Source organism: Panthera tigris, chromosome C2 (genome assembly GCF_018350195.1).
Source record: "Panthera tigris isolate Pti1 chromosome C2, P.tigris_Pti1_mat1.1, whole genome shotgun sequence".
NCBI lineage: Eukaryota > Metazoa > Chordata > Mammalia > Carnivora > Felidae > Panthera > Panthera tigris.
The window spans coordinates 58,162,103-58,178,085 of NC_056668.1; the positions used below are offsets into that span (position 1 = coordinate 58,162,103).

A 15,983-nucleotide genomic window follows, 5' to 3' on the forward strand; every position below is an offset into this window, starting at 1 on the left:
TCAGGGACCACACCTACACATAGGGACAGAGAACATAATGGGTGGGGCAGCGGAGGGACTGGAGGAGTAAACCCTCTCCTTAGTATTTAAAGTTTTTCTCACCTGTTTAACTTGCTTAGAACTTGAAATTTGATCAATTATAGTCATTATGTCTGCTTCACCTTGGATATAACCTTTTAGTATAGCATATTTAAAGGATAGCTGATGACTCATCTTTTTATCTATTATTTGCAGCAACTTGGGGGTTATGAGCTGAAAAAAGCAGAACTACTATTTAATATAAATTGTATACATTTAGTTAATTATATGTCTATTAGTTTACCTAAAGTAGATAATGCTAAGAAATAACATTCTTTCAATGATAACTATAGTAACCTGTCGAGGTTCTTAGTTATTTTATTCATGATAACTTTATAACTTCATGACTACAGCTATTTCCTAGTAACTAATAACGTTGGGCACCTATGTGAAGTGATGACTTTACTCTTTACTTATGTCCCTTATATAGAACTGGATGTTATTTTCAACTGACTTAACTTCTTGGAAAACAAAGCAATTAATCTTTTGGGCTTAAGTCAAAAAATGTCTATAAAGTATTGCTATTTTACCTGCAAAATCTCCTACTAACCTTCTTGCTAGAAGGTTTATTTGGGGGTTAGAACCCACCACAATTATGCTTCTTGTGTGACCCCACCATTAACTTCTCGTTGTTTCTTTGCTGAGGTTTACATTTCCAGATTATCTCTTACCACTGAGCAATCCCCTCACTTCAGTAGAGTTGGCTATTTCTGGTGTCCTGTCTATGCTCCATAACCTCCATAGTCTGCCTTCCAACCACCTGCCATTAATCCTAGAAGAGCTAGTTTATGTTCATCTTTCAAGATTCAGTTCAAGTATCACAAGTATCACCTAATAAAGGAAGTCTTTTTTTTTTTTTAAATCTCATTAGCGTTGTGTACAGACTCTGTTTTGCACTTGTATATTCTACAATATAACATTGGAACATCTAGATGACATATAGTTTCCCTTCTACAATGAGTTCTCTGGGGGTAGAGAGTACAGATAATTTGTCTTCATGTTCCAAGGACTATCATCTGACATAAGATAAGAGTTCAGAGTTTCCTGAATATATATACAAACTTTTCTTAAGTTGTTTACCAGTTTTTTTCATTTAAAATATTTGGTAGACTCTGCATATCTTCCCATCAGAAAGAATTAAGTAGTCACTGAATACACTTTACTTGCCTTCCTTAGGTCAATTTGACCTAGCATTATATAGCACTCTAGCATTACTTACGGTCTCATTTAGTAGTAAAACTGGAAAAGCTACCAGTTGCATACTTTTAGACCTAGTTATTTCTCTTGGTAGCACAATTATTTTTTAAGCATATGTAAAAAAACTTTAAATGTAAAGATTCTAACCTATTAGTTTTATTTCTAGATGAACTATGTTTTACTTAGCCTTGTATCTCTCACAGTGCTTGTATGTGTATGTACCTTATTTGTGTATGAAGAGAGAGAGAGGTGGTGAGAGAGAGGGAGAGTATATCTGTATCCATATACATACTTCATATGCTTTGTGATGAGTGAGTTTCATGTCATTGAAATAATTGTATAGAAAAAATATCATACTTGTCATAGAAAGGTGTATTAGACAATCAAAGGTCATTTCGATGCTGTGATTTTATATTACTATGAATTTATATAACATGAAATGTGCATTTTTCGGTTTCGTGACATGTATGAATTTATACTATTTGTTTTGTCACTGTGAATGGTTTGCATGGTTGTTTTGTTGATTTTATACCAGGTATCTATACCAGGTATCTATAAAAATATACATAATTTTGGGGTTAGTTTATATTTACATTAATACGGAATTTGTCATGTACTCTCTATTCAAGGAAAAGCTGTGATGAACATTTCTATACTTTCATATGCTAAGTAAACTACAAATATAATTTGGATACTCATAAAACACTGTTACAAAATCTAATTTGTGAAAGGGATATAACATTTGAAATATAAACATCATTCCAATAGAAAGTGGAAGCCATAAAACTAGTAAACTTTAGTCCATATTTCATGAAGCAGTCATTAGAATTTGAAAATGAATGATTTTATAGTTCTTTACCTTTAAAATACGTAGTATGCGAAGAAATTGAACAATTTTAAAAAAGATTACAGTTTGAATAAATTCAAAAGTATAAGTAATGTAATTTGTCTCAGTAAGAATTACATCTATGATGCTGACTAATGTAATTGTCAACTCAAATAGATTCCAGGTATGTGAAAAATATTCCTTCCTCATTGCAGCCATCTGTTGATTTAAAAAAAACAACAACACATTATCTTGTTTGTTTTTGCTTTTACTGCAACATTTTCTACAATAACTGAAATATCACTCATTAGGTTTTTTTCTCTGATCTACCTTAAGACTACTTGTCTGAAATACTAGTAAATAATCATATTAACTTGAAATTAAAATGGTTGGAATATTGAAGCGTCCATTCCAAGGGAGAAACTATTCAAAATTCCCTACTATTTTATGACAGTTCATTCTTTCATTCCTTCTTTGTTTCAGAAAACCTACTATAGCTAAAAGAATGGGAAGTATTAAAAATGACTGGATTCAAGCCTGGGAAATTGGATTTCCAGTGGAATTTTGAAGGGAGAGTAGGCTTACAGAAGATAAATTTGTTAAGAATATGCTGTTTGAGATGTTTGCACAGTATTTTGTTGGGGAGATCCAGTCATCAGTTGTCTATATGATCTGAGGTTCTTGATAAAATCTGAGCAGGGAACTGAATTGGGAAGTCATTAGACTATAAATGGTAGTTGATGCCAGGGAAGTGAATGAGATAGGCATGGTGTGTGAAGCTCTTTATTCTTTACGTCCACATCTCCTATCTCATATACCATATCCTTCATGCAAATCTAACACCTTTCCAATCTCCATGCTGACCAACCCATCCCTAAGCTCCAGTCACTGGGAGTGACTTTCTTTCTTGTGGGCGTCCTAGTGTTGCTTCTGACTTTTCCCTTATTTTTGTTCATCAAGCTATGTACTCACATACTCAACCTCCACTTTTCGATCCATATGACACAATACTATAATCAATTTGTGGGGGGTTATTTCCTCATTTTACAACTACCTTTATATTTGATTTAAAAATCAAATCATGAAATGTTTTTCAAGTTTACAGGGATATGTATCACTCTACCTATCTATCTGTTTATCTATCTAGTATTAAAAAAATAAAATGAACACTACTACCCTGCTAAGTTTAAGAACACTGCCAACACCTTTGAAACTCCCTTCAACACACACCATTTTGAACTTTATTTGTGCAAATACAAAATCAGTTCTTAAAGTATGGATGTTGGCTATTGAGTTGCCTTAAAAATTTACTTACCTTTAACGTTTTATTTATTTTTGAGAGATAGAGCGCGAGCAGGGGAGGGGCAGAGAGAGAGGGAGACACAGAATCTGAAGCAAGCTCCAGGCTCTGAGCTGTCAGCACAGAGCCTGATGCGGAACTCACACCCATGGACGGTGAGATCGTGACCTGAGCTGAAGTCGGATGCTAAACCAACTGAACCACCCAGGCGCCCCAAAAATTTACCTTTAAAAATTAAAGTTTATTTGTTTGAGAAGTGAAAGAGAATTTCACATACTCCTTTAGAAAATTGTGTGTAGCTAATGCTGAAAAATGAAGTTAGGGAATCTCTCTGTGAGACATATAGCATGTTCATGCACATACACACACACACATACACACACAATTTTGGATTACCTTAAGTAGGGCCTCCATGATATAAAATGTAAGAAAAAAGTAGTTAGAATATTTTAATTCATGCTCATAGATATCATTTAATTCAGGTATCCAAGAAATTGTAATCGGAAACATATTCATCATTATCACAAGATATCCAACATACTCAAATTCATTAGTAAATACGATTTTATGGCATGACTGAAGAAAGCAATGTCTGCAAAAAAAAAAAAATAAGTTTTATCTGATAAAATAATTATACGGAATTATTTTCATTATATGCTCAGCTATGTTCTAATCATCTATAGCACAGAAGCCAGCTTAGTTCTGGGTAGGAACAGTCACTCCCTAACACTTTCTGACATCCCACTTCAGATGCTGTCCTTTTAATTTCCCCCTCTGCTAAATGTCTTCAGGCTGATTTCCTTTCTTTTCCCCCCACCTTCGTCAACTTTCATTCACTTTTACTTTTTTTTTTAAATTTTTTTTTAACGTTTCTTTATTTTTGAGACAGAGAGAGACAGAGCATGAACAGGGGAGGGGCAGAGAGAGAAGGAGACACAGAATCTGAAACAGGCTCCAGGCTCCAGGCTCTGAGCCGTCAGCACAGAGCCCGACGCGGGGCTCGAACTCACGGACCGTGAGATCATGACCTGAGCCGAAGTCAGACGCTTAACCCACCAAGCCACCCAGGCGCCCCTCATTCACTTTTACTTTTAATAGAAATACTTTTGGTCACAGATGGGAATAATGCAAACTGAAAGTATTTTAAAAAATCATAAAACAGGGGCACCTGGGTGGCTCAGTCAGTCAAGCCTCCGACTTCAGCTCGGGTCATGATCTCATAGTTTGTGAATTCCAGTCCTGCATTGGGCTCTGTGCTGACAGCTCAGAGCCTGGACCCTGCTCCAGATTCTGTGTCTCCCTCTCTCAGTGCCCTCCCCACCCCCGCGACCCTGTCTCTCTGTCAAAAATAAATAAACATTGGGGCGCCTGGAGGGCTCAGTCAGTTAAGCGCCCCACTTCGGCTCAGGTCATGATCTCATGGTGTGTGGGTTCCAGCCCTGCATAGGGCTCTGTGCTGACAGCTTGGAATCTGGAGCCTGCTTGGATTGTCTCCTTCTGTCTCTGCCCCTCCCCCACTCGTGCTCTGTCTCTTTCTCTTAAAAAGAAATAAACATTAAAAATAAACAGACAAATAAATAAACAAACATTTAAAAAATCATAAAACAAAGTCAATCCCTTCCACCTTCCGGAGATGACTATGATTAATAGTTTGAATACTGTTTTAAATGTAATCATTATCTATAAACACAAAAGAAATTATATTATACGTTTTGTTCTGTAATTTTTTTTCTTTTCTCTTAACAATGTGTCATGAGCATCTTTCTTTGTCAAGGCATAAAATCTGAGGGAAAAAAATGCCAGGAGGTGTGGTAGTGGAATAGTATACATCCACACTTCACCAAAAAATGTAAATTCATGCATATGTTTTGAAAAATAGTTTCTGTACCAAGTACGCCAGGGAGTGGAACTGTGGATACAAGGATTTACTTATGTATTTTTATTTTTTCATTTTTCAAGTAATATAATAATGCATTATATTATTAAAACTCAAGTGACGTGATTAATCAGCTGCTGAATTCAGATTAGGTAAGTAGTGGATCGATCTCCCTACTCTCAGAGGTGGATCTGTATTACTCAGGACCTGAAACTTTTACAATTTGGGACCCTGAAGATGACATTAGGAATAAATTATGATCCTGTCTTCACATTCCCAGGGACCTCTAAAGCCTTCGGCAGTGACTGTGTGAGGGAGGAGCCATAGAGAGAAGCCTTGTTAAAAGGCGCACTATTTATATAATTTGAAGAGAAACCAGAGTATAAGCGAAGCCTTGTCAAATTCTGCCCATCTCAGTTCTATCTCCAGAATGCTATTTTTACCTTTTTTAAACTTTCAGCTGTATTGAGGTATAATTAGATATAAAATTGTAGATATTTAAAGAGTACATCGTGGTGATTTAATGTATACATTATGAAAAGAGTCCCCACACTAATGAATTAACATATCCATCATGTCCTATGATTACCTTCTGTGGGGGATGAGACCTTTCAGGTTCTAGTCCTTCAACAAATTTCAACTATACTATTGAGGGTTTTCAGCTAGAGTCACTGTGTCTTATATCAGATTCTCAGACCCGATTCATCTTCTAGCTGAAAGTTTGTAACCTTTTACTATCCTTTCTTTATTTCTTCAACCCCTCAGCTGGTAACCAGGTAACCACTTTGCTATTCTCTATTTCTATGAGTTGATTTTTTCATTTTTTTCTTTTGTATACTCAACACATTAGTGATATCATGCAGTATTTGTCTTTTTCGGGCTTATTTTCACTTATCATAATGCCCTTGACGTCCATCTGTATTGTTGCAAAAGGAAGGATTTCCTTCTTTCTCATGGCAAATAATATTCTCATATACCTTATTTTCTTCAATCAATCATACACTGATGGACAATTAGGTTATTTTCATATCTTAGCTACTGTGAATAATGTTGCATTGAACATGGGAGTGCAGATCTCTTTGATATCTTGTTTTTATTTCCCTTGGATATGAAAGGAGTTTTCACTGGATTGCTAGATCATATGGTAGTTCTATTTTGATTATTTTGAGGAATCTCCAAGCTGCTTTCCATAGTGGCTGCATCAATTTACATACTTATCAACAGTGTACAAGGGTTCCTTTTTTTCCACATCTTTGCCAACATGTACTATCTCTTGTCTTTTTGATGATAGGCATTCTAACAGGTGTGAGGTGATATTTCATTGCATTTTGATTTGCATTCCCCCGAGGAGTAGTGATATTAAGCACATTTTCAGGTATTTTTTTACCATTTGTATGTCTTCTTTGGAAAAGTATCTATTTATTTCCTCTGAGCATTATTTAATAGGGTGTTGTTTTGCTTTTTTGTTGTTGTTGTTATTGAATTGTATGAGTTCTTTACACCTATCAGTTACTAACCCCTTATCAGATACATGATTTGCAAATATTTTCTACGACTCCATAGCTTTTAATTTTGTTTTTTTCTGTGCAGAAGGTTTTTATTTTTTATTTATTTTAATTTTAAGATCACTTGTTTTATTTTTTAATTAAAAAATATTTTTTAATGTTTATTTATTTTTGAAGAAGAGACAGAGTATGAGCGGGGGCAAGGGAGTAGAGAGAGAGGGAGACACAGAATCCAAAGTGGATTCCAGGCTCTAAGCTGTCAGCACAGAGCCTGACATGGGGCTCAAATCCACGAGCCATGAGATCATGACCTAAGCCGAAGTTGGATGCTCAACTGACTGAGCTACCCAGGTGTCCCTATTTATTTTTGAGAGAGAGAGAGAGAGAGAGAGAGCACATGCTCACACATAAGTGGGAGAGGGGTAGAGAGAGAGGGAGAGAGAGGGAGAATCTTAAGCAGACTCTATGCCTATCCCCTGACTGTGAGATCATTGTGGCCTGAGCCAAAATCAAGAGTCAGATGCTTACCCAACTGAGCCACCCAGGAGACCATGTGCAGAAAATTTTTAGTTTGATGTAGTACCACTTGTTTACTTTTGGTTTTGTTGACTTTGTTTTTGATGTCAAATCCAAAAAGTCATTGCCAAGACTGCTATCATGGAGTGTATCTCCCATGTTTTCCTCTGGGAGTTTTATGGTTTCATGTCTTACATTCAAGACTTTAGTCCATTTCAAGATTATTTTTGTGTATGGTGTCAGATAGTGGTCTAGTTCCATTATTTTGCATGTAGCTGTCCAGTTTTCCCAATGTCATTTACTGAAAAGACTGTAATTTCCTCATTGTATATCATTGATATACTCATCCCATCTATACACTCGGGGATTCAGGGAAATAACCACACAGTGGACTTGCTGGATTATTATGAAACAGACTGGGTCAGAGACTCCCATATATTATCTGGCCTAAAAGCTTCCTGTCTAACTTGAGAGCTATAACAACATTTCAAGCCTTTGGTATCAGTACCATTTCTAATGCCATATCCCATGGTCTTTAAAAAAGTCTGGGTATTCTTTTTTTTAAATTTTTTTTAACGTTTATTTATTTTCGAGACAGAGAGAGACAGAGCATGAACGGGGGAGAGTCAGAGAGAGAGAGGGAGACACAGAATCCGAAACAGGCTCCAGGCTCTGAGCTGTCAGCACAGAGCCCGATGCAGGGCTCGAACTTGTGGACCGAGAGATCATGACCTGAGCCGAAGTTGGACACTTAACTGACTGAGCCACCCAGGCTCCCCAGGGTATTTTCTTTTTCTCAATGCAAAGTAACTCTGGTAAAGTGACTTAAAAGTCGATCTGAGAAAAGATTGAGGCAATATTTATCCCATGTATTTGTGGTATTGCTGTAGATCTTTCTCAAGGGCTCTGGTTCTGAGAACTGACTCAGAAGGAAAGGGTGGGGAATCATGATCTTCCTTTGTAGTAGTTGATCTGATTCCTTTGCTCACCAGTTCTCTATCTTTAGAAAAGTCAAGTAAAATGTAGTTAACTATTTGTCTATATTGCCCTTTGACACACATTATTTGTTAACCATTCCCAGGTCAAGGTACTCTGACCGCTACTCCAGGTTTGCTGTCCACAAAAGAAAGTATGCTCACCTTGCTTCTGACACTTAAGTGCTGCCATCTGTCTTCTGCTATTCCCAAATCCTTTCGATACTGGTAAGATGAATTCCATGGCAGCCCCCACTACTGTCAACTGTGCCTTGCAGAAGACATCTATCATTGAGTTTCTCAGTGTTGCCTCATGAAACTAAATGTCCTCTGGTCCTTTCCAGGGAGCAAAGTCATGTGGTGGGTCATTCATTCTCATATAATGATCTAGTTAAATATTCCAATTTTTATCATCTGCACTTCATTTACTGTAATTTATTGGCCTGGTCAAGCTTCAAAGAACCATCCCAAGAGTATAATAGTACCAGCTCCAAGGGTCCTTGGCAGAATGTTGAACCCTGAATCATCACGGATAAGACCACTATGCCAATAAATTCTCCCCAATCTGGCCTTATGTTGTAACCTTGTGGTCCAATACCCTCAAGACCCATTCTCTTATATGTTCTACTAGTATTTGGTAGTATTAGTCAGGCCCTGTAATTCCTTTAGTAGATGAGTTGTAGTCTCCTAAAGAAGGCACTATATTTTCGCCTCTGACCGTGTTGAGATCTGACCCGGGAAATTACCTTAGAAGCAATGAAAGGTAGTAGAGAATAACCTGGAAACAAAGAAAAGCTTTACCTTGTGATATATTTGTGGGCACTGAAGGTGACAGAAGGCTACTATTCTCTAGCAGGAAAAAAGATGGCTCCTCTGCCAGGTTAGCGTATACACAAGCATGTGGGGGTTCAAGATCCTCAGCTCTATCCATCCAAGTGTTACCACTTTAGATCTCAGTGTCCTGACCCTTTTCTCTCAGAGCCCTCATACTGACACAGAAGCCTTGTCATTGCTCTAAGCATTTCTTATTCTTCGTGCAGCTCTAGTTGCGTCCCCTTAAAACAGATACACTATACCCACTTTTTGTTCGATTCGGAATCATTTAAGTTGAATTTTTAATTTTAAGAATTATGTGTGTTTTTGTATCCAGTTTCTTTCGGTGATTGGACTTGTTCACGTTTGTGATTCCATCACATCTTTTTTACACATTTACATTATTGGAATGTTATTCAGCCCTTAGTAATAAATGCTCCTATCTGGTAAGTACTTACCCAGTGCTAGTCCCTGGACTAGGTGCTTATAAACACACTATACATTCTTTCCCACAGTCCCAGGAGGAACAGAGGAGAACCCAACTGGCATACTTTGGTACCCATTGTGGGTCAGTTACCTTGTCAGAGGCCTTACATATCAGCCTCTAGAATATGACACAGATGTTGAGAACTGAAAAGCTCATTCAGATAATAAATGGCAGAGACTGAGATTCTAAACCAAGCCATTGGGACTCCAGAATCTGCACTTGAGATGAATGATATTTAGAGACAGCCTACAGGGTACACTATCAATTATAGTTTTTAAAATCTCTCTTTCTTTAAGTTTCATCATCAAAAATAATTACTCAGAAAGTTGTAGCTTTAGTCAGTATTGAAGGCTTAAAAAACTATAATATGGAAATATCTTTCTAGTATTTATTGAGTATGGTAGATTAAAGAGAGCCATATAAACTTTGATACTCTTATTGAGAAGAGGGGTCTATATTTCTTCCAGTTACATCTAAGAAAAGAAATAAAAGGCATCCAAATTGGAAAAGAGGAAGCAAAATGATCTCTATTCATAGATGACATAGTCTCGTATATAGAAAATCCTAGCAAATTCACAAAAAAGCAGAAGAGCTAATCAATGAATTCTGCAAAGCCTCAGGATGCAAAGTTAATATACAAAAATCATATACTAGGAATGGGCAATCCAAAAATGAAATTAACAGTTTCAGGGCACCTGGGTGGCTTAGTCAGTTAAGCATCCAGCTCCTGGCTTTGGCTCAGGTGATAATATTGCAGTTTGTGAGTCTAAGCCCCACATAGGGCTCTGCGCTGACAGTGTGGAATGTGCTTGGTATTCTCTCTCTCTCCCTCTCTCTGCTCCTCCCCTGCTCATGCCCTCTTTATCTCTCTCTAAATAAATAAATAAAGAAAATAAATAACTTAAAATTAAAAAAAAAAGAGAAAAGTTTCATTTATAGTAGCATCAAAAAGAAAAAAAATATGTAGGATTAATTTTAACCAAAGATTTCTTTGCCGAAAACTACAGGATATTCCTGAAAGAAATTAAAGACCTAAATAAATGAAAAGTCACCTCAAGTTCATGATTTGGAAACCTTCATATTGTTAAGATGGCAATACTGCAGATTCAGTGCAAAATCCCTATGAAAGTCTCAATGCCATTTGGTTTTGTTTTTTGCAGAACTAAGCACATCGTAAAGTTTATATGGAACTACCTACATCATTACGCCAATCTTGAAAAAGAGAGTAAATTTGATAGATTTATATTTCCTGATCTTGAAATTGTATAACAGCTATGGAGCAATTTGGTGGTTCCTCAATAAATTAAACATAAAATTATGATATGCTCCAGCAATTTCATTCCTAGGTGCACACCCAAAAGACGGAAAGCAGGTATTCAAATACTTGTACATAAATGTTCGTAGCAGCACTGTTCACAATAACCAAAAGGTGAAAACAACCCAAATGTTCATCAATGATGAGTAGATAAAGAAAATGATATATCTGTACAATTAAGCCATAGGAAGGAATAAAGTCTTGATACATGCTACAAAGTGGATGAAACTCATGTTACTGATACATTCTACCATGTGGATGAAAACATTGTGCTGAGTGAAAGAAGCCAGAAACAAAAACTATGTATTGTATGATTATAATTATATGAAACATTCAGAACAGGTAAATTCATAGAGACAAAGCAGACTTGTGCTATGCAGGAGCTGGGGAGCAGGGAGATTGGGGAGTAACTAATGAGTGCTGAATTTACACTGGATGCAATAAAAATGGCATGGAATTTGATAGAGATGATGGTTGCCAAACATTGTGAATGTACTAAGTAACACTGAATGATACACTTAAAAATGGTTAATCTTGTTATGTGAAGTTTACTTCCATAATAAAAAAAGTTGTTATACTGTTTCTTTTTTTCTTCAAGTAATTTTTTGCATGTATATAAGTAATTTATTTATAAACTACCCCCAAATATTTTCCAATTTATTCAGGATATAATTTAAAAAAGTTTGTAAAATATTTTATTTTTAAGTAATCTCCACACCCACTGTGGGTCTTGAACTTACAACCCTGAGATCAAGAGTCACATGCTCTATGGACTGAGTCAGCCAGGCGCTCCCAGGATATAAATTTAAAAAATTAAAAGGGAATTTAAAATCAATATAATAGCACTTCTAGTAAGGTTTAAAATCACTTACCTTGATGGGATCCCTTTTTCCTTTTTAGTATTGTACACCCAATTGAGCAATACTTTTCTAATAAAGGCAAGAAGTTTTTTGCTTTCAGAATAAGTCTTTATTGTCTCAGGACTCATATATCTGGGGGGGGGGAAGAATCATTAAATACGCTTTAAAATTTGGGGGATAGATATAATGTAGTATTATCAGAAAGTAGTAAGACAATTTTGTCCATCGATAACTGGAATTAGGGCACTCTCATGAGCATAGGTCCAAGTCACAAAGTTGTAGATACAAGTAGATATATAATTATGAATTTAGATTGTGGGGCTCACTCATTAGAGTATAAAAAACCCAGAGAAACATGGTTTATAATGGAGAGGTCAAGGTTCGGGGAAGGAAAGAATAACACGATTTAAATATTTGGAATTCAAATACTTCCAGGCTTTCATGTTGGATCCCCCATTACCTAGTGAAGCAATAAACAAATTACCTCACTAACCTGTTTGCTCTATAAAATAGATGTAAAAATATACATGCCAGTCAGGGATAATTAAATGAGAAACTAGATATGAAACATCCAGCCTGTCTCACACATCCTCTTATTCCTTTGATTTTACCTTCTGGGCAGGTAGTTGGGAAACTTAGGGGGAATATACACATGGTGGGTAAAGAGTTATGGGTACTTAGGAAAATCAGTGGTCATAAAACCCCAAAAGACAATTTGGTAGCATGTATCCCATTGTCTCTAGGTTTCTTCTGGCTTTTTATTGAGGCAGCTCAGATCTATATGCTGTGATTTGGTCCTGCTTAGGCAAGTCCCTTGGTTTTCATTATCTTCATCAGAAGGAGGATAGGGTTTTGTCTTTGGGTCTGAAGCCCCACTTTAAAATATGCCTTAAATAGAAGGGCATTGGTGACTTGCATTCAAAGGTGTACCTTGTCCTTCCTCTTGATTATACTGTTCTTACTCTGAAATTTGAGCAATTTCTCTGCTGCAAGGATACAGGCATATTGAAAAGAAGAAAGTCACTGCATTCTTTGTGATTCAATAAAATAATGTAGCAATTACATGGAAAATCACCAACATACATAGGACTTGATTTGTTCCTAATCTTAAAAATATTTATTGAACGTATTATGTTTGCTAAAAGCTGGGGAGAAACCATAAACGAATACGGATCTCTGCCCTTAAGGATCCAGCAGATAAGTAGAGTAAAACATGAAAATAACAATTGTAGTGAAGGGCAGTAAGTGTTGCTGGGGAGATGATAAACAGTAGGGCACTTTGGATCCATCAAATGGGGGGCATTTAATATAGTCTTGGGGAATCAGGAAACCTTCCTGAAGGAATTAATGACTCAACTAAGATCTGGTCATTTGATTAGTTCCTACCAATCCTAGAATTCTGTGATACCAGTAATTCTGTGGTATTTTACAGCCCAAACAACTAAGTAATTCAAGCTCCTGAATTCTTATTTTTTACCAACACATTCACTGCTTAGACCTGATTTAGGAAAACAGTTATATCTCTTTGGTTGGATAGTGAGGCAGGTTAAACTTTGAATGGGAGCTCTGTAATCTATTATTCAAGTGACATGGGGTAAATTGTTTATAATCTCTTAGTGCCTCTTCATTTCTCATCTGCAAAATGAAGATAATAGCACTTACCTCACAGGACTCTTAGAACATTAAATTGGTAGTACATGTAACATGTTTAAAACTATGCTTGGCACAGCACTTAATAAATGGAAGCTCTCTATTCAAAGAATTCTTTCTTAGGCAATGACACAGGCAGTTAGCACAGGACCTGTTTAAATCCCCAACTCTTTATCTCCTTAGACTTGTTTTATTGCCACAGGACACACACTTGTTTTATTGCCACACAGGACACAGGCTACTGGTAGGAACGACCAGCAAATGGCAAAGTAAATGCCAAGGCAGCCCAGCAAAGCAAGTACTGAATATAAGTGTAATTAACAGGAAGTTCTCTGGGGATTGGAACACCATTCCACTTATCTTGCTATTCCCCACAGTACTTGGCATACACCTTTGCACATATTAGTATTTCATATTTATCTCCTTCATGTGTGACTAAAAAATTATATATTCTAAAATTTGCCTTTGTTATCCACTATGCGTCTGTTCAACACTTTGACCCCCTTCTCCCACTGTTGGCCTCCTGGTTTTGGGTCATCATAAGCATATATTGCTTCTGCCTTCCTGGAGGATTTAAAGAGGAAAAATCCAGGCATTGGGTTGAATTGCTCAATGTTGCTTTTTTTTATATTAACCTTGCCTGAAGAATGCAGCAATAATGCTTTTCAGCATGTTATATTCATTCTTTTATAAACTTCCACTGTACATCTGTCTTCTTTAAGTGTTCATCATATTGGATACTCTATATGGAAAATCCAAAAGGTTCCACCAAAAACCTGCTAGAACTGATCCATGATTTCAGCAAAGTTATAGGATATAAAATCAATGCACTGAAATCGGTTGCATTCCTATACACCAATAATTAAGCAACAGAAAGAGATATCAAGGAATTGATCCCATTTCCAATTGCACCAAAACCCATAAAACAGCTAGGAATAAATCTAACCAAAGAAGTGAAACATCTGTACACTGAAAACTATAGAAAGCTTATGAAAGAAATTGAAGAAGACACACACACACACAAAATGGAAAAATATTCCATGCTCCTGGATAGGAAGAACAAATATTGTTAAAATGTCAATATTACCCAAAGCGATCTACATATTCAATGCAATACCTATCAAAATAACATCAGCATTCTTCACAGAGTGAGAACAAACAATCCTAAAATTTGTATGGAACCAGAAAAGACCCCAAATGGCCAAAGCAATATTGAAAAAGAAAACTAAAGTAGGAGGTATCACAATCCCGGACTTTGAGTTGTATTACAAAGGTGTAATCATCAAGACAGTATGGTACTGGCACAAAGACAGATACTCAGATCAATGGAACAGAATAGAGAACCCAGAAATGGACCCACAAATGTATGGCCAACTAATCTTTGACAAAGCAGGGAAGAATATCCAATGGAATAAAGACAGTCTCTTCAGCAAGTGGTGCTGGGAAAACTGGACAGCGACATGCAGAAAAATGAACCTCAACCACTTTCTTACACCATACACAAAAATAAACTCAAAATGGATGAAAGACCTCAAGGTAAGACAGAAAGCCATCAAAATCCTCAAGGAGAAAGCAGGCAAAAACCTCTTTAACCTTGGCCGCAGCAACTTCTTACTCAACACGTCTCTGGAGGCAAGGGAAAAAAAAAAAGCAAAAATGAACTACTGGGACCTCATCAAAATAAAAAGCTTCTGCACAGCGAAGGAAACAATCAGCAACACTAAAGGCAACCGATGGAATGGGAGAAGATATTGGCAAATGACATATCAGATAAAGGGTTAGTATCCAAAATCTATAACGAATTTATCAAACTCAACACCCAAAAAACAAATAATCCAGTGAAGAAATGGGCAAAAGACATGAATAGATGCTTCTCCAAAGAAGACATCCAGATGGCCAACCGACACATGAAAAAATGCTCAACATCACTCATCATCAAGGAAATACAAATCAAAACCACAATGAGATACCACCTGATATCTGTCAGAATGGCTAACATTAACAACTCAGGCAACAACAGATGTTGGCAAGGATGTGGAGAAAGAGGATCTCTTTTGCAATGCTGGTGGGAATGCAAACTGTGCAGCCATTCTGGAAAACAGTATGGAGGTTCCTCAAAAAATTAAAAATAGAACTACCCTACGACCCAGCAATTGCACCACTAGGTATTTATCCAAAGGATACAGGTGTTCTGTTTCAAAGGGGCACATGCACCCCCATGTTTATAGCAGCACTATGAATGGATAAAGAAGATGTGGTATATATATACAATGGAGTATTAATGGGCAATCAGAAAGAATGAAATCTTGCCATCCAACTATGTGGATGGAACTAGAGGGTATTATACTACCTCTAGTGAAATCAGTCAGTCAGAGAAAGACAAATATCATATGACTTCACTCATATGAGGACTTTAAGATACAAAACAGATGAACATAAGGGAAGGGAAGCAAAAAGAATATAAAAACAGGGAGGGGCACAAAACAGAAGAGACTCTTAAATATGGAGAACAAACTGAGGGTTACTGGAGGGGCTGTGGGAGGGGGGATGGGCTAAATGGGTAAGGGGCATTAAAGAATCTATTCC

At 36.7% G+C, this 15,983-nt stretch overlaps 1 protein-coding gene across 6 annotated transcripts in view; it reads right to left on the reverse strand.

Annotated features, from left to right (window-relative positions):
• SLC9C1 (solute carrier family 9 member C1) overlaps positions 1 to 15,983 on the reverse strand; it is a 107,877-nt gene that overhangs the window by 34,039 nt on the left and 57,855 nt on the right. For all 6 annotated transcript variants that reach the window (XM_042956548.1, XM_042956552.1, XM_042956549.1 and 3 more), the window contains 4 exons: positions 11,760 to 11,879; positions 3,798 to 3,993; positions 2,135 to 2,320; positions 103 to 252 (listed from right to left, as the gene is read on the reverse strand). In XM_042956548.1, the coding sequence (XP_042812482.1) occupies positions 103 to 252; positions 2,135 to 2,320; positions 3,798 to 3,993; positions 11,760 to 11,879 (652 nt within the window). The remainder of the gene's footprint in view (positions 1 to 102; positions 253 to 2,134; positions 2,321 to 3,797; positions 3,994 to 11,759; positions 11,880 to 15,983) is intronic.